The 21,676-nt window shown below is 36.5% G+C and overlaps 2 protein-coding genes and 2 pseudogenes across 2 annotated transcripts; 1 reads left to right on the forward strand and 3 right to left on the reverse strand.

Annotated features, from left to right (window-relative positions):
- The first annotated feature begins 1,934 nt into the window (after window positions 1–1,934).
- Window positions 1,935–5,607, forward strand: LOC130796976 (wall-associated receptor kinase-like 8). The gene is made up of 3 exons (XM_057659438.1): window positions 1,935–2,860; window positions 3,604–3,720; window positions 4,202–5,607. The coding sequence occupies exons 1-3, from the start codon at window positions 2,035–2,037 to the stop codon at window positions 5,428–5,430; spliced, it is 2,172 nt and encodes a 723-aa protein (XP_057515421.1). The 5' UTR covers window positions 1,935–2,034; the 3' UTR covers window positions 5,431–5,607.
- A 307-nt stretch (window positions 5,608–5,914) lies between these two features.
- Window positions 5,915–12,199, reverse strand: LOC130796982 (dynamin-related protein 4C-like; annotated as a pseudogene).
- Window positions 12,200–12,290: 91 nt separating this feature from the next.
- Window positions 12,291–17,021, reverse strand: LOC130796978 (putative wall-associated receptor kinase-like 11). Its single transcript, XM_057659439.1, has 3 exons — window positions 15,920–17,021; window positions 14,904–15,011; window positions 12,291–14,127 (listed from the first exon to the last, which is right to left on the reverse strand). Exons 1-3 carry the CDS (start codon window positions 16,731–16,733, stop codon window positions 12,923–12,925), a joined length of 2,127 nt encoding a protein of 708 aa, XP_057515422.1. The 5' UTR covers window positions 16,734–17,021; the 3' UTR covers window positions 12,291–12,922.
- Window positions 17,022–17,992: 971 nt separating this feature from the next.
- On the reverse strand, window positions 17,993–21,117 carry LOC130796977 (wall-associated receptor kinase-like 10; annotated as a pseudogene).
- Window positions 21,118–21,676: the final 559 nt, after the last annotated feature.

A 21,676-nucleotide genomic window follows, 5' to 3' on the forward strand; every position in this document is an offset into this window, starting at 1 on the left:
AGAGATCAAGGACGAAAATCAAAAGTTGAAGCACGGAAGTTACAAGCAGCAAAATGACGCCACTCTAGCGTGTGGAAGGCCATCTCCTTGAAGTCTTTTTAGTCCAAGTAGCCAGGTAGTTATTTCCATGTAATTAAAAAAAATTATAAAATAGGTGGTTATTTTCGGTTTTCATAATAGGTCTTTTAGGAGTTATTTTCTGAATTAAATTAGGAAGTCAAGGGAAGTTATTAGTCGGTTTTTAAGTAGTTTATTTATGAATTATTAGGTGGTTATGAGTCGATTTTGTAATAGGCATTAATGGGCGGAAGTTACGTGAAAAGTTACTCACAAGATGGACGGTTATCAAAGGATGATAACCAGCCATATGGAGTAACTCCCACACGCCACTCCAGCAGGTTATGCACGGTTTGTGGGGAGTCGGTTTTCGAGTTAGTTTCTTACGTTTTATTGTCTTTATAATTAGCTTACCATGTAATACATTTTTAGAAAGTTGATTAATGATAAAGAAAACCCGAAACACTTGTTTCAAATCCCCGTTGTTTGTATGACTCTTGGATTAGAGTCGTATTTGCAAAAATTCTTATGCTTGGTGTATTTGGCGCGTGCACCTGTGTCTTAATAGCGTCGTTACTTGCTACGTGGATTCATAGTGAGTTTCGATTTTAGCCATAACTATCCTCTATTTGCATTTTCGAAAATCAAACAGATTACACAAAAAAAATTCAATCCTTGCATTCGACATTAACCACCTTTCATTCCCTTTATCGTTCTTTCATCGTTCTTTCTTTCGATCCGTGATTAAAGCTTGTAAGAATCCCTAAGGATTAGGCGATCTTACAACATCCTGGGTTTGATCTCGTTGTCCTTCCTTAGCCTACCATGTACTAAAAAAACAATTGTGCTCTTACCACTAAGTCACTTATCAATTTTTCTATTGTAAATGTTCTCTCTTAGACTTAGACTACACCAACTAATCTGTCGTTTTGAAACCACATCAGCCATGTAAATATGTTATCGTTTTACGTGATAGCTATTTTTAGAAAAGTCTAAAGCAGTGAACTTGCATTAGGTACTTCTTGATCACTTAATCTATAGTGATTCTATGGAAGTTTCTCATGGACATGGGACAATTGCGACACCACTAGAAAATGTCGAGAATAAAAGTGGATCCAAAAGAATTGATTAAAAGAAGGGTTGAAAAATCAATTTGGATGTTTTCCGGAGGAAAAAGCAGAGTTTGGTTTTCTTGATGGCCATAGCCCACAGGAAAGCTGATTTGACTTCGGCTGTTGATCTGATGCCAAATTTGTTATTTCAATTACGATTATTGCTCTGTTTTAGGAGTAGGATCTAATGTGTATAATTGTAATTATTTACTATAAATAATCACAAATTACATTAGTTAGTTAAATTCAATTTACATTTTTAGTCGAATCCTTATGATCTCTCTATAATCTCTATTCTTTCCCCAAAATCCCAAAACATACGCTGTAAGTCATTTAAGCTTAAGAAAGTTTTTGTTTTATCAATAAAATAAAAAGGATAGGTGTGGATGTAGCTCACACCGAGTGAACCATGTTAGTTTTGTTATCTTGCTTTATTGATTAATTGTTTGCACAATTTCTTGATTTTCCATTAAGGTTTCTAATTTCAAATTATCCTCAATTTAATTAGGGGCTCTAATCAATTACCTTAGGCTTATTAGGTGATGTAATTCATAGAGCACCTAGTAATCAATACTCTTCCTATGTCCTTAATTTTCTGCAGAAGAATAGTAATTAAAAGCAGCAGTGAAAGACACGGGTTGAGAAATGCGTTGATTTGGAATAGTCTAAGGATTCAAGTCTTTGTATTAATTAAGAAAAGGAAAATAGGAGACCCGCGTAACATCAATTTATTATCCTTTAAAAAGTCATAACTGACTACTTTAAAAGTAATTTGTTGCTAATTATATTGTAAGGGAGGGAGAATAAATACTCCTAATCGAGAAAAGATTAAGAAATCTGTACAATATAAACATACACACTCGTGATGTCCTGTATCCTTCTGCTCTTCGTGCTGTTCTACCCAATATGGCATTTGCAGTTGACAGCATCATCCTCTTATCCAGCCATTGCAAAGCCAGGATGCCCAGACCAATGTGGGAACATTAAAATTCCGTTTCCTTTTGGATTTGGTGCAAAAAATTGTTTTCACAATGAGTTTTATGAGATAACTTGTAATAATGCTTCATTTGGTACTCCCAAACCATTCTTGCAGAAGTTCAATCTTGAAGTTAAGGATATAAATTGGATGGGCAAAAAGGCAAGTAGATCTAGTTTTGAGATGGAAAACGAGGAAATATTAATAGTAGGGGTTACTCTCCAGGATGTGTGTAAATCTAAATATAGCGTTGACTTTCGTCGGAGTCCATATCTTTTTTCTACTGTGTATAATGTTCTTGTGGTGGATGGCTGTGGTGGCAGTGTTGTCTTGAAGAATAGGAGTAGAAACATCTTGACCGGGTGTGCTGCCGTATGTGTCAACGAAGCTGTTGACATTGCTACCAAGGACTGCTATGGGATTGGATGTTGTCAAGCTTCTTTTATAACATATAATACAATGGGTGATGATTATGAAGGTCTCGATTTCTATGAGCTAGAGGTCGATTATGAAGCAGATTCTTCTGCGTGTGAGATGACAGCAGGATTAATTGACCGCCGCTCAGTGAACAAGTCTGCTGAGAGCACAGTCTCAATGGTATTGGAATGGTCTGCCCCAGATCCAACTCCTTTGCAACGGCTGCACTTTAATGAGGATTGTGGTTGCTGTTATGATTATTATGAAGGTAGCCCGTATCTTCCCGAAGGATGCCAATGTAAAAAGCTATTTCCTCTATCATTTAATTATCATCTCAATTAGGGATGGTCATGGGTTCAGTATCCTGTTGGACCCATTTCGGACCCGCCCCTTTTTTAAAGGTTTGGGTCTTAATTTTTGAGACCCATCGGATCTGGATCGGATCTAGATCAAAAAATATTTGACGGGTCCGGGTCCGGGGGTCCAGGTCCTAAGGTGAAGACTCGGACCCTAAAATTTTAAATTTTATATTATGAATTTCTGATTTCTAAATTCTAATATTAATTTTTTTATTATTGATATATAATGCCTTGAATATTGATTGCCTAATTTGCCTTCTCATTAATCTCAATCTAGTAACTAGTAAGGCACTACACTACCGCAGTACCAGTGTCCAGTAACCCCAACTTTTTCTTTCTCATTATTAATATATTATGTATTTGAATTTTATGGACTCGAACAAGTGTTTGTAATACGATAATAAGTTGTTTACAAAAATACAAAAAGACTCGCAAAAGGTTCAATTTTGACAAATCAAAGAGGCTTTGTATAAGACCCATTAAGGACCCTAGACCCGTCAAATCCGTAGGGTCTGGGTCTGGGTCTGAAAAATTTAAACTCTTAGGGTCTGGATCCGTAAAAAATAAAAGGGTCCGGGTCCGGGTCCGGCCATACCCGCCCCATGACCACCCCTATCTCAATGATGAGAATTTTTCTTCAACTCCATGATTTTTGAGGAAAATCAATTCCTTTTTGTCCTAGTTGTAAGGGATTGTAGGAGCTGCATACATCGGTGTAAGATAGCTTGGAATGAATCTGATGGATCTAGACATTATTACTGTGACAAGTATCCAATCTTTAAGTGGGGATCTGTACTTGGTAAGAACTTTTCAGTATATTTCTTCATTTAGTTTTTCATTTTTGTAATTCTGTTTTTCTTAGTTTTCAAGGTATTATTATCTCTTCAAGACTCTATTTTCCAAAACTTTTTTTTTACTTCACACATTTAAGATCAGCTTAATTCAATTGGAGACCGGAATGAACTCTAAGATTTCTAATCTTCCAGTTTATTGCAAGCTTACCATTTGAGCAGTCATACAGTCATCTCAATTATATTTTTCTTCACTACTTGCAACAGTTGCTGTTCAAAAATTTAAACTAAAAATGAATGTGTTGTTTTCATGCCTTTTTTCTTATTTAGTTGTTGAAAAGCACTTATTCTAAGTTATTGTTCAATAAAAGTAAGATGAACCACTGATTCTTTCTCAACATTACATCATGTGCTAAGTGATGGCTAGTTTTATTGATCTTGAATCCTGATGCACTAAGATGAACTTTTTTTACCTGTTCTTTTTTCCAGGATTCAGCTTAGGTTTGGGATTAATGGTAATGCTCCTAGGTTGTTATTGGCTCTATAGAATAGTAAAGAGAAAGAAAGAAGCTAAGCGCAAATCTGATTACTTCAAAAGAAATGGGGGCTTGTTGTTGCAACAACAAATAGGTTCCGTTGAAGGTACTACCCAAAAAACAAGAATTTTTCCGGTCACAGAGCTGGAGAAGGCAACCGACAACTTCAACAAAAAACGAATCCTTGGGCAAGGTGGCCAAGGCACAGTTTATAAGGGAATGTTAAAGGATGGTAGAATAGTTGCCATTAAGAAGTCTAAGAAAGTAGACGAGAGTCAATTAGAACAATTTGTCAATGAAGTTGTTATTCTGTCCCAAATTAATCATCGGAATGTGGTGAAGTTGCTAGGTTGTTGTTTAGAGACAGAAGTCCCTTTGCTTTTGTACGAGTTTGTTCAAAATGGAACACTTTATGAGCATATCCATGTCGGGAGTGAAGATTTTCATGTTACTTGGAAAATGCGTTTACAAATGGCAGCAGAATCAGCGGATGCGATAGCATACCTGCATTCATCTTCATCGTCTCCTATATATCATAGAGATATCAAGTCCGCAAATATACTCCTGGATTCCAAATACAGAGCAAAAGTGTCCGATTTTGGTACCTCAAAATCCATTGAAATAGAGCAAACTCATGTGACTACTTGTGTAATCGGTACTTATGGTTATCTCGATCCTGAGTACTTTCAGTCGAATCAATTCACTGCAAAAAGTGATGTTTACAGTTTTGGTGTAGTCCTTGTTGAGCTTATCACCGGCAAAAAACCAATTTGCCCAACCAAAGACGGAGGATGGATAAGCTTAGCAGTTGAATTTCTTTTCCACATGGAAAATTCTCGTCTCTTTGATATTTTAGATGCTCGAATTTTGGAAGAGGGAAATGAAGAAGAATTTGTTGCCTTTGCTAAGCTTGCAAGACAATGCTTGAAGATGAACGGGAAAGAAAGGCCTACTATGAGAGAAGTCGCGATGGTACTAGATGAGATTAGATCATCTTCACATGTGCCCGATACAAGAGAATCCGATTCTATGGCTGGCAAGGGAGTTTTGATGGCAACAAGAAGTGATAAGCATATTGGCTCTTCAACAACAAATATGTTCTTCTCTGATTTTGGCCTAGGATCTTCCTCCATTAAATTTAAGGGACACACCTTACGATGCAAGAATCTTTCATATAACTAGCTATGCTTTCTATTCTGAGCATGTTTTTACATTATATATGACTGTATAAGTACTATCAGATGCTAATAGTTTGATGGTTTTGATAATGAATGACTGTAAGACTAAGTAGTGTCAAGTACGTTGTATATAGTTTGTATAATTTTTACTCAGAACTTACGAAAAATGGTATGTTATAGTTAGTTGGTTTTAAATTATCATATTAATTTTATAATGCGGTGTTATTTTGATGTTATTTTTATTATTTAAGATTAGATTCTAGACTTTTAAAGTAATTCCACCATTATAGATATATAAGATAGTAAAAATGGTTAAATATAACCCAAAAGATGTATGATTTAACAACCATACATTTAAAATAGAAGACAAGAAAATTTTAAAAAGTTCCATGCCAAAACATTTCAATATACTTTATTCCTATAACCAAAAGATCAAAACAGGTCATTGACATAATTTTGTCGACATCTCATTTCATACCAAGACTCAATCACTCAATAACTGCAATCATGTCCATGATCTTGGCTAGAACAGCATTCGATTCCTTAAGCAGCTTAATACTCATCATCAACCTCTCTCGTTTTCCAGCAACCAATGGCGACTCATCCAGCATCCTTTCAAGCCCTCCTCCATAACCAGTCATTTCTTCGATAATCTCATACTCCAAATTATTATTCACCAACATCCGAATACTGAATAACAAATACAATGCCATAGAATCGACCATTCTTTTAAGAACAATCTTCCAATACGAAATCATTCTCATCTTCATGTCAAAAGCCTCTTGTGCAAGATGTTTGTACTTTTCCAAATGAACAAGATCAACTTTTCCCAGCCCTTCAATTTCCATTGTTGTTATCTTTACATCATTATCATCAAATAAACTGCCTTCCACAATTTTCCTAAACGTATCCTGCCTCCACATAAGTCGAGTCTAATAAGATAAGTATTCTGGGTCACAAGTATAATCAGCAAACTTTTCCATCTGAACTATCTCCTTCACACGAAGTACTGACTCATCTCTCATTCGAGAAATCAGGTTTCCTGCAGCTCGTTTACACATGCTCTGCAATGAAGGGTAATTTTCACAGTGATGAGCCAAGACAGTAAAAACAACACCCTCGATGTAATTCCAAACTTTGATCATAAATTCAACAGGAGTGTTGTGCGACAGCGGAAGCAAAGATCGAAAAACAATAATAAAACAATAAAGATTCAAACAAACAATAAAGAAAATCACACCGAGAAATTAACGTGGTTCACTATCAACGTGATAGCTACGTCCATCGGCACCGAGAATAAAATTTTCACTATAAACCGGGAGATTACAAGATGAACACGAGAAACCACAACAATGGCTCTACAAGCTTTTTCTCTCTTAGTTTTCCTCACTTTGTGTTTTGCGTTGCATCCCCTCATAATTCTAATTACATGAGGCCTTTATATAGTATACCTCAAAATAAAAATGAATTAGGTTAAGAAAATACAAAAAACCGTCAAATACTAAGAGTAACCGACCAAAAATGTGCAAAGAAACCGCCATTACGCGAGCCGCAGAGTGAGATCAGATGCAACTCCGCGCCCCGCGGAGAATTACGCGCCCTGCGGAGCCCAATCTGACCAAGCTCCGCGCCCCGCAGAGTAGTGTTCAAGTCACAGTATTTCAACAATCTCCACCTTGACGAGAACACGTAGTCAACCACTACCTCATCAAACCATAGTGAAACAAAACTATTCTCAAGCCAAACCCGATGCAAAGCTCAAGCATAAGCCATACATCCCGACAAGTCTCCAACCAAGACCCATCCCGATAAGTCTTCAACTAAGACCCATCACATACTCGTTTCCAAGTATAACAACTCATAACGCTCAACTAGCATCACAAGTTCACTCATAATGCTCTATCTGCATCACGAGTACACGAGGCAAGCTCCACTTTGAGGTTGTGCACACCTCCACCTGTGAGCTCCCTCACACCGCCCCTAAGGGCCTATGCTAATGAATCCAACATAGTAAAGAATCTACTAGGACTGTCAGACCATCCTACCTTCTTTACCTCTATCTTCATGTACGTGCATTCCGAATGAATTCTGACCATACTGTGCTTCTCCCGAACATCAAGTACCTGATCACTAAACACACAATCGTAGTACACAAAAGCCAACCAAGGTTGATCACAAAGAACCATCACTGAGATCAAGACATAATCAAACTCAGCGAACACAACCCAAGCTTCAACCGATGTAACAAAGCACTTAATATCATTCCCGTACATAAGAAACACAACAACTGATCCAAGCAAACCGTAGAGAGAACAAATCTCTACTTGCCAGTGCCCCCACCCAGGTTGAGTCACAAACCTGCAAATGACACTTCTGGCATGCGCAAAACGAGTACACATCACAGCATACTTCAAACACAGAACCATTACTCTAGACATGTAGACCGACTTAGTCTCAAAATGAGGTGATGTAATTGAGCTAAGTAACACTACCAGTCCATACAACAGTTCCCACACTCTGCTCATACGTAAAGTCATAGCAAGCCACTGCGCCAGCTCACTATACTCTACTATGTGCTCATAAGCTGGAGGTCCAAGTGACTCCACAAAAATGGCTACCAACCTTGCCAATCCCACAAGATTCAATGCATAACCTTCCACACTTATAGCAACGAAAACAACACTCCCTACAGCCAACCTATTAGACTTCTCGATAATACATATAGGCTTTTCTTGAAACCCTTTAGATCGGCGGAATGTTCCCTGTACTAACTCCTTTAAACTATCCACAGAGATAAAGATAGCACCAGAAATCACATTCAGAGAGATACCTGGGGTAGCATCAACATCATCAATCTGGGGTCGAACAGAAATGGATGAGGAGTTAACCTCATACTCCACCTCAAACTCGGTACCACTATCACCATAATCAGCTGCTGCAAAATACACAACAACACACCAAAGCCCTAACAAGACTCCAAGTATGAGATAGCACGATACCCTACTGAGCCACACCACACACATACTGGGCACCTCTAATCCCGTGTGTAAACCCCGATCGAACAAACTAATCCAGTATCTACTCAACAACCAAGTATCAGAGAGCATGCATAAGACTCCCCCTAACAAGGTCCAATTTGCTATTCCTGTAACACCGTTCTGCAAAGGTGTTATCCCATAGGTATGATGCCACAAAATACCTAAAACACAGAACATAACAAATCCACAAAACGAACTATCCAAAAGTAGCCAACTAACTATCTTACCATACAAGTGATCATGAGCTTCAATGCTAAGCTCAAACCCGTGTTTAAACCCAAACACACAATGCTTGTCTTCCTCAAGGTAGGCATCCTTGACACATGTAAGACGATTCTTAATGGACAATTCCAGCCCTCTACTTTCACCCGTATGACCATGCCTATCATAAATCGTCATCTCCTGGTGACAAGTAGAAGCACTAACAGAAGAACTAGGCAGCGTAACACCCTGAAAGACATACAGGGATTTCACCTTGACACCCTTAAGTATCAAATCCGAACCCTTAAAGAAACTCACTTCCCCATTGCTAAACTCACCCTTGAGCCCCAAATCATCTAGGGTCCCAAGCGATATCAAGTTCTTCTCCAATGCAGGAACATGCCTCACCTTAGTCAAAGTAACCCTTCTCCCATCACTAGTCCGAAGTCTCATGGAACCAATACCTACTACTTCACATGGAGTACCGTTAGCAATCGTAAATGAAGCCCCAAGACAAGACTCATAAGTATCAAACCAATCACGACGAGGACTCATATGGAACGAACTACTAGAATCAAGAATCCAGCTATCAACCAAATCACTAGACTCAACACAACTAATCAATGCTAAATCTTCCTCCGAATCATAGCTCTTGTTCTGTTTACTTTCGACTACTGTAGCCTGAGATTTATTCTTTAATTCTGGACATTTAGACCTAAAATGCCCTGGTTCCTGACAGTGATAACATATTATGGTCTTAGTGTTGTTAGACCCTTCTCTACTATTACAAGTATCCGACCTAGCACCGTTACTATTGTTAGACCCCTTATTCTTTCTAGAATTTCTACCCGACCTAACAACTAACCCACTGCCATAATTCTCATTATCACCTGTCGCCTTTTGACGCAACTCCCTAGTATAAAGTGCTGCCTTCACTTCTTCTAGGGTCAACGAGTTTTTGCCAACCACAAAAGACTCCACAAAGTTCTCATAACTATTCGGTAGAGAAACAAGCAATATTAACGCTGCATCCTCATCATCTATCTTAACTTCTAAATTACGCAAATCTAGTAAAATAGAATTAAGATTTTCTAGATGATCCCTTAATGGCGTACCTGACTGCATCCTGAGGCTAAACAACCGCGTTTCAGTAGCAATTTGTTGGTTAAAGATTTTGTCATGTACAGTGACTCCAATTTTAACCATAATTCTGCGGCCGTCTCCTGATCAGCAACCTCCGTGATGATATGATCATCAAGACTTAGTAAGATGGTAGAATGAGCCTTCTCTTCCATCACTACTAACTGTTCATCAGTCCATCCGTCTCCAGATCCCGACGTAGATGTCGCACTCTTTGGGATCAACGGACACCAAATCTGCAACTGCTTTAATAACGCCTTCATCTTAATCTGCCACAGCCCAAAGCTATTCTTTCCATTAAATTTCTCAATCCTTATTGTAGAATCTCCTACCATTGTTTCCTTCAAAAACTCTTCCTAGGATCAAACCTGAGCTCTGATACCAATTGTTGTGCGACAGCGGAAGCAAAGATCGAAAAACAATAATAAAACAATAAAGATTCAAACAAACAATAAAGAAAATCACACCGAGAAATTAACGTAGTTCACTATCAACGTGATAGCTACGTCCACCGGCACCGAGAATAAACTTTTCACTATAAACCGGGAGATTACAAGATGAACACGAGAAACCACAACAATGGTTCTCCAAGCTTTTTCTCTCTTAATTTTCCTCACTTTGTGTTTTGCGTTGCATCCCCTCATAATTCTAATTACATGAGGCCTTTATATAGTATACCTCATAATAAAAAGGAATTAGGTTAAGAAAATACAAAAAACCGTCAAATACTAAGAGTAACCGGCCAAAAACGTGCAAAGAAACCGCCATTACGCGAGCCGCAGAGTGAGATCAGAAGCAACTCCGCGCCCCGCGGAGCCCAATCTGACCAAGCTCCGCGCCCCGCGGAGTAGTGTTCAAGTCACAGTATTTCAACAAGGAGTATGTGAGATCCTCTGTACTTTCTCCTGCAATACAGTAAGAAACGATGATCGAGCAAGAAAATTGGGTAGCCCTATTCCCTTTGCTTCTTCAAGAACTCGAATTTCATCCATTAAAAAACTTCCCAACTTCAATTCATTATCATCATTCCCAAATACCTTTGTTGTTGTGGATAATTCATCTAACATCTCCGCCAAACAAGCAATACAATGCATGCTTAAGTCTTCAGGATACTCATCATACACGCCTCTGATAAGTATCTTTCTAGGAGATTCCTTAACTAACCCCATAACCTGCATGAACACTGCAGTAGCCTCTGCTCCAGAAGATATATTCTTCCGTAACTTGTTAAGCTCAGTCATATTTATGTTCATCTTGTTATTAATTTGCTTAACTATAGCAAACATTTAGCAATTATAGCAGCTTGAATATTAACTAATCTTTGAGCTAAAACAGGAAAACCAACAATTGATTTATCAATCCTTGATAAAAGATTGTGGGTATCAAACAATTTCTCCTCTTCTAACCGTGCATCTTCATAAGATTCTTCCCAATCCTGTTTCAAACACAAACATCCCAAGACCGATACTTACATCATTAGTTACCTTCTCGAGCAATCCCTCAGGAGCTCTATCAGCTTTAGTTACCACAGCTAATGTTCTCTGCCCAGTTTTGTCGACACTCTGCGACATCATAATCGACTCACAAGTTGAAAAATCAACAGTCGCTGATAAAACATTCAGTATAATACTCTCTTCAGGGGTAATATACTCCATAATTATATCTCTAATTTGTTCATATATGTTCTCGGGTTGTCCATGAACTGGAACCCGAGTGATCCCAGGAAGATCAACCATGGTTAAATTCGGAACACCATTTTTCTTCACTATTGAAGTTATAGGAGAATTGGATATCCCCTTAGCATTACCAGCAATCTCTCGAGTAGCTAAGTTAATAGCCTCAGAGACATTCGATTCATCAGTCTCCACAGTTTTACCCATATACTCAAAGAAGAGTTCGGGGTCTGGGTTACGCTGATGTTGCAGCCTCATGATAAGTGGTACACGGGTACAAATCCCCTGCCCTCTCGGAAGACTAATGCCAACTAATGATTCTAGAACACTAGACTTGCAAGAAGACTGATCTCCTACGAACAATTGTAGGAAGCTGAATGCCTTCCTTCATGACTTTAAGGTTTCGAAGTTTGTCGACAACATCTAGGAGGGGTCGAATACGATCATTGTACGATGAAATGATGGGTGGTGGAGGTGGAAGTAATGAAATTGGTTGAATGTCCAATGAGCTTGTCGAAACAAGGGACTTGGTTGTTTGTGGTTTGAATTGATGAATTGTTGTTGCTGCTTGAGTTTTGCTTGTTATTACGCCCCAATTTTGGTTGAGTAAAGACAATGTATGTGTTATGTGAGATGATGTTCTACAAAAATCAGATGGGTATTTATAGAGAATAGATGAATCAATGAATAAGATAGTGAAGAAGTATTTTTTTAGTGTAATTAATAGTGAAAGTTAGAGGGTTGTGTATCAGATTATTGAAGACTTTTGGATAATTAGGAAAAAGTTAAATTAGAGATCTTTAGTTTACCAATGTGACTAGAACAATAAGATGGGTTTTTGTTATTTATCGAGGATGAATGAATGAACAAGAACTCAGAAGGTGAAAAAGTAATGTTAAGAGTGTAATTAATAGTGAAAGTTTGAGAGTTGCATGTTAGATTATTTAAGACTTGGGTAATTAGGGAAACTAAATTAGAGATGTTTGTTTTACCAATGATAATTCAATTTACTACAAACTTTGAAACGTTCAAATTACTCGCAAAAAAATTCATTACAAAGTTTCATATATTCATGACAATATATCATATTCATGATCAAAGGTGTTCAAAACAGATCTAATGTCTCAAATTTAAAAATAAATTCACAATTATTTAGAACCAACATAAACACAAGATTTGATTTTGAACCAACTCGAAACACCTAATTCACAATTGACCTGATGAGTCGAATGAGCACTAGCATTAAAGATCATGAATCCTGGGGTGCGCTAAAAATATACAATTACTATTTATTAATGTCTAATTTAATTTTAAAAAATACAAGACTAAAAAAGTACTAATAAAAATAAGTAAAGTTAATATTAATTAATAATTAAGACCTCTTATTTTATAGGCCCTATGGGGTTGAGCACCAACATGCCTAGAAAACTAGAAAAACCTGCGACTAAATGGTTGATAGCTCAATGGAGTTAGTACTCGGAGCATATTCTGAAAAGAACATGCTTGTATAACTTGAGGAAGGTTTATTATCCTTATCCCTCATTTCCATCATCACCCTCTTGTCATTGTCAACCATAGAATTTGGTTCGGTCGAATGTAACAAATGGGACGATCTGATCTCATCTAGCACCTTCGCGATTTCTCTCATTGTCGGCCTTTGTTTATCGTCCATGTTCAAACATCGATGTGCAAGCTTAGCAACCGCTACAAACTCTTCTTCCTTTCCCTCATCTGAAACTCGAACATCCAAAATGTCATTTAGACGAGAGTTTTCCATGTGGAATAGAAATTCAACTGCTAAACTTATCCATCCTCCGTCTTTAGTTGGGCATAATGGTTTCTTGCCGGTAATGAGCTCAACAAGGACTACGCCAAAACTGTAAACATCGCTTTTCTCACTAAATTGATTTGATTGAAAGTACTCCGGATCTAGATAACCATAAGTTCCCAACACGAGAGTTGTCACATGAGTTTCCTCAATGTCGATGGCTTTTGAAGTCCCAAAATCCGAAACTTTTGCTTTAAATTTATCGTCTAAAAGTATATTTGCGGACTTAATATCTCTATGATATATAGGAGCAGATGAATATGAATGCAAGTACGCTATAGCATCAGCTGATTCCGCTGCCATTTGTAAACGCATTTCCCAAGTAATATGAAAATCTTCACTTCCGCTATGAATATGCTCATAAAGTGTGCCATTCTGAATAAACTCGTACACAAGCAGAGGAACTTCTGTCTCTAAACAACACCCTAATAATTTCACTACGTTTCGATGATTAATTTGAGTCAGAATAACAACTTCATTGATAAATTGTTCTAACTGATTCTCATCTACTTTTTTAGACTTCTTAATGGCAACTATTCGACCATCCTTTAACATCCCCTTATAAACTGTGCCTTGGCCACCTTGCCCAAGGATTCGGTTTTTGTTGAAGTTGTCGGTCGCCTTCTCTAACTCTGTGATCGGAAAAACTTTTGATCTCTCGGTAGCACCCTCACTATAACCTATTTGTTGTTGTAATAATAATCCACCATTCCTCTTATAGTACTCAGATCTGCGCTTAACTTCTTTCTTCTTTTTTAACACTCTGTAGAGCCAATAACTCCCTAGGAGTAATACCACTAAGCCAATACCTAAGCTAAATCCTGAAAATATATCAAACCAGATTAGATGTTAAGTTTAGCTAGATTTACTGTCGGTACCAACATATTATCGGGGAAACATTAGGTGGACGCAATAAGCCAAGGAGATATCATCCCAAAACCATATGGCAATGGGAGGAAATGCTCCAATAACTTAAGTGTGAACGCCATCTTTAATTCATCGATGTAGGATAAATCATCCCAACAAATCATATTTGCAAAGATTTTTTCCATAGGAGATTCAATGGTCATTTGGTAAAATACATGAAACTGAACTAAACTTGTTTAAAATGAGCTTTTCACAATATGGATGCAATATCCTTGACAATTAGTTTGTGGTCATATTAAAACCCTAACTTATACTCCATCTGTGGATTCTGTCCCCATGAGAATGTCACAGTTTTTATTTTGGTCCGTCTCTTTTACTTTGTTATAATATTTTGAATTCTCATCATAATTATATATATATATATATATATATATATATATATATATATATATATAATTCCGTTTATAGAAACTATGATTAGGGTATAGGGAGAGTTGGATGATGGCAAATCATAAGAGATAAGGAGGTTGTGATCAGTGAGACTCTCGGCTCGAGAATGACCTGCCAATAAAAACAAATAACCCAGTACACGCCATAGGCAAGACAAATAGTGTGTTGTAGCATACTCATTCTAGTAATCCTACTAATTAGCTATCATTTTAGCAAGTACTAATTAAAAAACAGTTAAACAGACATAAATTTGTTAAAAACTAAATTCATTTGTTCTTACCAAGTACTGATCCCAACTTGAACAGTGGATTCCTTTTGCAGTGAACTTGTTTGAATACAGGATCGAAATAATCACAACCGTGTCTGCACTTTCTACACTCCTTCAGAACTAGAACAAAAGGGAGTTGGTTAGTTTATAGTCGGAATTATTAAGCAAGAATAAAATGTCATATAAAATCAATTGAGTAAATAACATATCATAAGTTTTCAACCATTAGTTAGCTTAATCTTTTGATTGAGTTGATTATTGACATTATATCAGAAGTTAACGGTCTAAAGGGCTCTCGTGTGTGGGGTGGGAATGTGTGATAGAATTTATAATATATTTTGGTCAGGTTTCCAACCATAAGCTTAAATATCTGGTCGAGGCCCTAAGATACGTTATATACTCTATAAAAATGATTAAATGGTTTGTTTGACAAATGGTTGTTGACTTGTTGTTGCAGCTGTTGATTGGTTCATTGGTTTGGCCAACTGAAAATATTAGTTGGTTTGCTAGTTGTTAAAAACAACTGTTTAATTTAGTATGCATATTTTTGGTAAAAAAAATAGTTGATAAATGGCTTTTGATTAGGCATTTGGTTTACATTGTCTTTTGGCTTTTTGACCAATTTTTTTTAATAGACAACCAATAGCTAACAAGTATTTTTTTTTTACCAAACATCTCCATAACAACCCTCTTAAACAGTTGACTTATCAGCTGATAAATTTCTCCACTTGGTCAAACCAGCCAACAACTCTAGTTAATAGTTATTTGCCGAACAAACCAAATAGCTTTTTGATTTTGGCATAAAAGTCAGCTTTTCAGCCGATTTAAAGCCATTTACCAAAGACTTTTTTGGATGGGCAATTAGACAAATCAACTAAAAGTCAAACAAAAAGCCATTTGCCAAACAAACTAAGTTATTTACCATGGCAATTCCAAGTTTCCAACCATCAGCTCTGACGATTGGAGCCTCACAATATCTCATACACTCTATATAAATAAATAAAAGGATAGCAAACCAAGCTATTTACCATGGCATCCATTGGGAAGATATGGGTTTCCTTCAAACATATTGCCACAAGAACAGGTATGTTCATAATCATCACATAATACACTCTGATCCTTGTAATTAGGTACTAGTAATGAAGATGGTGCCTCCCATTCTAGTATTACAGGAACTGCTCCATCATCAATAAAATCATCCAACAATATTTCTTTATACATTAATCCAACTCTCATACAATTTGTAGAATTTACTTCATGATCAACTTTTATCTCATAAAAAACAACACTTTTAGATAATGGGGCTACACAACATCCATCTCCATAGCAATATTCTGATACACTATCTTTTTTCCCACAGATGTTTGCACATCCAGCTAAGATTTCGTCTCCGATTTTATTTCTCAAGACTGCACTTCCATTACACCCATTAACCCCAAGAACATTGAACGAACTCGAAAATCGATATGGGCTTTTTCTAAAATTAATGCTGGAATTAGAGTTGCACACATTCTGAACAGCAGAATGTACTGTTAATACTTGAATTTGTGAACCTGAATCAGTATCAGACCAAAGGGAACTGTAAGGATCCCTGCCAACCCAGTATATATCCGTTACTTCCAGATCGTACTTATGCAGGAATGGTTTTGTGTGATTAATGCAACTGATTTTGTAATACTGATTGTGATAACAATTTTCTCCAATTCCAAATGGGTATGGAATTGTAATGTTACCGCATTTTTCAGGGCAATTTGGCTTCGAGATGGGTGGAGAGGAGGATGTCGTGGTTGTTAGCTGTAGTACGGAAAACAACAGTACCAGCAACAGTAGAAAGAAAAACATTTCGGTTGTGTAGTTGGTGGTTGGTCGCTAACACCGATCAAATAGGGGTGGTCGAGTAACGACTATAAATGGGTGATCGGTGTTTTTGGTGGGTATTGAAGCATATTTTTGTTGTGATTTTGCTTGTGCTCCTTTAGCAAGAGTAAGGTATAAGCAGAAAGAAGGGTATCAGAGTTGTGTGTTTTTTGATGTATGAAAACAAGACTAAAATCTGTGTGACTATTCCATACTCATTGCCTTCCCTTACAGTAGGAAACAATCAAAATATAGTCAGAATAGGCAGGCAAATATATATTCTGCTTTCATAGAGGTTAGTCAGAATAGGCAGGCAAATATATATAATCAAAATGTTTCGGTAGGAAACATTTCATTATCACAATGTTATTTAGTGATTCCAACCAAGACAGGGTTTGAATAATTAAATGCACGTAATTTTTACCTCTGTTAGTGATACAATTGAGGTTATTTCACTAGAAGACATTTTCTGCAATGTCATATAAATATGAATTGCACGTAATTAATAGTCATTTTATAATAGTTTATTGTTATTTGAAAACAAAAAACTACAAAACTTTGCCGAAAACTGATGGATATTGACATAAAGAAAAAATCAGCGGCCCTTACTCATTTATCAATTGAATAGTCTTCAATCCCTTATCATAGGAGTTGGGAGACAAAAAAATCTACTGTTTCTAGTTGTTTTATTTTCTTGTTCATAGAAACTTTTTGTTAACGTGTTTTCTTAGGGTCCATATATTGAGATTAGACTATTGTATGTTTTTTTTTTTCAATTTTCAGCTTAAGACTTAAATCCAATTTTTTTTAAAAGTAAGCTAAATTTAATATAAAAAAAATTGAGGTCTTTCAAACTATTTTATTTATATTCATTTTTCAAGCTCAATTTTAGGGTTTTATCTTTTTAGGGTTAGGGTTTGATAATTTTCAATTCATATCAATCCAATGGTTTTCAATCAAACTATTTTATTTATATGATGTTACAAATAACAATGATAAAGTTGCATATATGTAACCCTTCTAGACTCCACTCTATTGCATTAGGATAATTGAATGTTTTTGTTGTCCTTTAAACTTAATTTCAAAATAAACGTCGTCATATTTTAACTTGTGCTCCGCAATCATCCAATGTTATTAACAATGGGACACATCATTTTAAAAAGTCAAAAAACCAACTGAATAAAATAACTCGTAGTTAGTTACATCATGCCATTACAAAGGTGGACAAAAAAATCAAGGCAAAGAATTGCCCGCTTTTCATTTGATAATTTTTTTTTTGTTTGTGCCTTACTAACTTATAGTGATATGGATCATCACCATATTCAAAGTCTTCAACAAACTAGTTTGCAAAACATTGAATCATTATCATTAGTATTCATCATCATCATCAAATTAGCAACTATCATTAGTCTCATCATCATCAAATCAACAATTATTTGCCTTTAATTTTTTGACCATCTCATAAATGACCCGTTGTTACTAATAGTGGACTTTTTAAAATGTCATGCTGTTAGTAATAGGGGCCAATTACTTAACATAGATTCAGCTACGGAGACACTACACACCAACTCTTTAAATAGAGAAAGGATAGGAAAGTACTTTTTGGAAGTACTTGTTATATAAGAATACACATGAAAAAGCGAATCATAACAAGTGTCACAAAATTTCCTATACATGAGAAAGCAAATCATAACAAGTGTCACAAAATTTCCTATACATAATATTTTATGAAATTAAAACTAAGACACATTTTCATTACCACCATTTAATATCAGTAGCCAAACGGCTCGTAAAACTTTCAGTAACTGGCCATGAATGGAAGTTCTTCGATTTTCGATAAGGAAATGGACGGGCTATCAACCAAGAAGGATGTGCTTGTACTTGAAGGCCAGTTATACTCCATAGCCACACACTTACTTTCTTCCAAACATTCTGGTACTTTTTCCTTGGATACTTGGGATGACCTGATTTCATTCAGAAACACTGCAACTTCTTTCATTGTAGGCCTTTGTTTCCCTTTCATATTCAGGCATTGTTTTGCTAGGTTAGCAACCGCATTTACCTCTTCTTTCTTAGCTTCTTCAGAAATTCTAGCATCCAATAATTCAAACAAACTCGAATTGTTCATTTGTAAGACGAATTCTGTAGCCAAACTTGTCCATCCAGTCCCAGATTCATTGAGAAATAACGGTTTCTTGCCTGTTATGAGTTCAGCAAGGACTACCCCAAAACTATAAACATCACTTTTATCGGTAAACTGATTTGATTGAAAATACTCCGGATCCAAATACCCATATGTGCCTTGAACACAAGTAGTTACATGAGTTTGATCAATGCTAATAGCTCTCGAGTTTCCAAAATCTGAAACCTTTGCCCTGTATTTTTCATCCAAAAGCACATTAGACGATTTGATGTCTCTATGATAAATTGGTGCAGACGCCGATGAATGTAGATATGCTATAGCACTGGCTGATTCCAAAGCAATTTGTAAGCGCATTTTCCAAGTAATTTGAAAATCTTCACTTGGGTCTTGAATATGATGGAAAAGAGTTCCGTTTAGGATGAACTCGTAAACAAGTAATGGGACTTCAGTTTCTAAACAACAGCCCAATAATTTGACAACATTTCTATGATTGATTAGAGAAAGAATAACCATTTCATTAATGAATTGTTCTAATTGGTTCTTGTCTACCTTCTTAGATCTTTTGATGGCTACAATACTTCCATCTACTAACATTCCTTTGTAAACTGTACCTTGTCCACCTTGCCCAAGAATTCTGTCTTCACTAAAATTGTTTGTGGCTTTCTGTAACTCTTTGAAGCCAAATATTCGGGTTTTGTGGACAATACCATCGCTAGAGGAAATTTTCTGTTGCAATAGTAAACCACCATTTCTCTTAAAGTGTTCAGCTTTCTGCTTAATTTCTACTATCCTCTTTACCAATCTATAAAGCCAATAGCAGACTAGGAGTAGTACTACTAGTCCAGTGCTTGTGCTGAATCCTGAAAATAGAGCATAAAACATAAACATTAATATTTAAAAGACAAATTTAAGATTCTGTTTATGTCGGATTAAGGATAATCCCCCACAGGCAAGAAGGGGAGCGAGAATTGGTCTTCCTAATTAGCTACTAGGTCCACCCATAATTCCCAAGACATTATCCGATTATCTGCACCAACTTTACATAAATAAAAAGTGCACATGATTTGATAAGTCATATAAATATGTATACAAAGTCTAAATTGAGTCTTCTTGTAAAACTCTAAAGAACACTTACCAATAATAGAAGCCCGATTGAAAAAACGACGTTTTTCACAATAAAAAGGAGTCCCAGACCCAGTGATGACTGAATCATTGTAAGAGCAATGATGTTTGCACCCCTGACATCCTCTTATCACTGACAACATAAAACACATTGAATTTACCAGCTGATTCCAGAAAGAAGACAATACAAAGAACACAAAGCTTTATTTAGACCACTTACATTGACACCCATCAGGAATATGAGGGTTTCCTTCATAGTTAAAATGGCATTCGCAATACTGGACATTAGTAATCGTATTGTCATAACAAAAGGAATGGGGAGAGGGGCTTTTGTGTGCTGCATATTCAACTTTCCAGTCTAGTACAACTGTGGAGTATTTTCTTAGGCTTGACAAATTCCCCACAAAATTGGAGAGTAAGCTACTGTTGAGCAAACCAGCAGCTACATTGCAAATCTGAGAGCTAGAAGTGGCATTATTAAGAACATCAATTGTATAATAATCAAGGTAAATGTATTCAGATTAGCGTGGCAGCAGTCGATCCCATAACAGTTGAGCATTTTCGTAGAAATAGCAGTAGATGAACAAATTGAAGAACATCCCGCCACAACGTCACCGCTGCTGTTTGTCAATAAGAGGTTGGCACCACAGCCTTCAACTACAAAAACATTATCAGTACCTGAGATGCTAAATGGAGTGCCTCGAAAGTCGATATTTGTATCAAATTGAGTGTCGGAACCATCAGCAATGCAGATGTTTTTGAAGGGGATTGCTACAGATAGTTTTTGATCTTCATAACTGCTAAAAAAATCTTCTCGAACAACTGAGTTTATACCCACAACCTCGAGATTGAAACGACGCAGGTACGGTTTTGAGGGATGAAAAGAATCATTACAAATGATCTCATAAGATTGATTAAGATAACAATGAGCACCAATTCCAAAAGGATATGAAATCTTCACATCTCCACATTGATCTTGGCATCCATGTAATGCTATTGGTGGAGCTTTCTGTAAAGAGGCAGATGATACAGTTAGATGCAGTAGTAATTGCAGCAAAAACAGTGAATTCATCATTGTTTTCAGGAGTTTAGCATACAACTTTTTCAAGTATTTAAGATTGGTGCAATTGTTGACTGCTTTAATCTTCTCAGCTATTCAAAGCTAGAGCCCTTACAACTTTTCCTAGTCGTATCTTTCGCCTATAAATTCCCTGTCCTTCTTTGGCCTTCCTTGCACAAACAAAATTTTAAGGCCCACAAGAAGAAAATTTGAGCATCAAAGGAAAATCTCATTGCTTAATCTCGAGATAGACCTGTCAAAACAAGATCGAGTTTTGTGTTGTATGAAAAGAAGACTAGAATCATCGCGACTTTTCCATAGTCATCGCCTTTCATTTCGATCAGTGTCCGTCCGGTTGATAGTGTTTCCTTCTTCAGAAAACTCAAAATCCGGTCAAAATAAACAGGAAAGTCTTCAATATACTTCTACAGAATAGAGACAATTAATGCATTTAAGACCACACAAATGACAAAAAATCAGTCTCCCTTCATCATTATTCTATATAGTAATTATTGAATAGTCTTCAATCCCTCATTTAGAAGTTGGGAGTCAAAAATATCCAAATTCTCTTACTTTACCAACATATAGTCGAACCTATATTGT

This window comes from Amaranthus tricolor, chromosome 12 (assembly GCF_026212465.1).
Source record: "Amaranthus tricolor cultivar Red isolate AtriRed21 chromosome 12, ASM2621246v1, whole genome shotgun sequence".
NCBI classification, from domain to species: domain Eukaryota; kingdom Viridiplantae; phylum Streptophyta; class Magnoliopsida; order Caryophyllales; family Amaranthaceae; genus Amaranthus; species Amaranthus tricolor.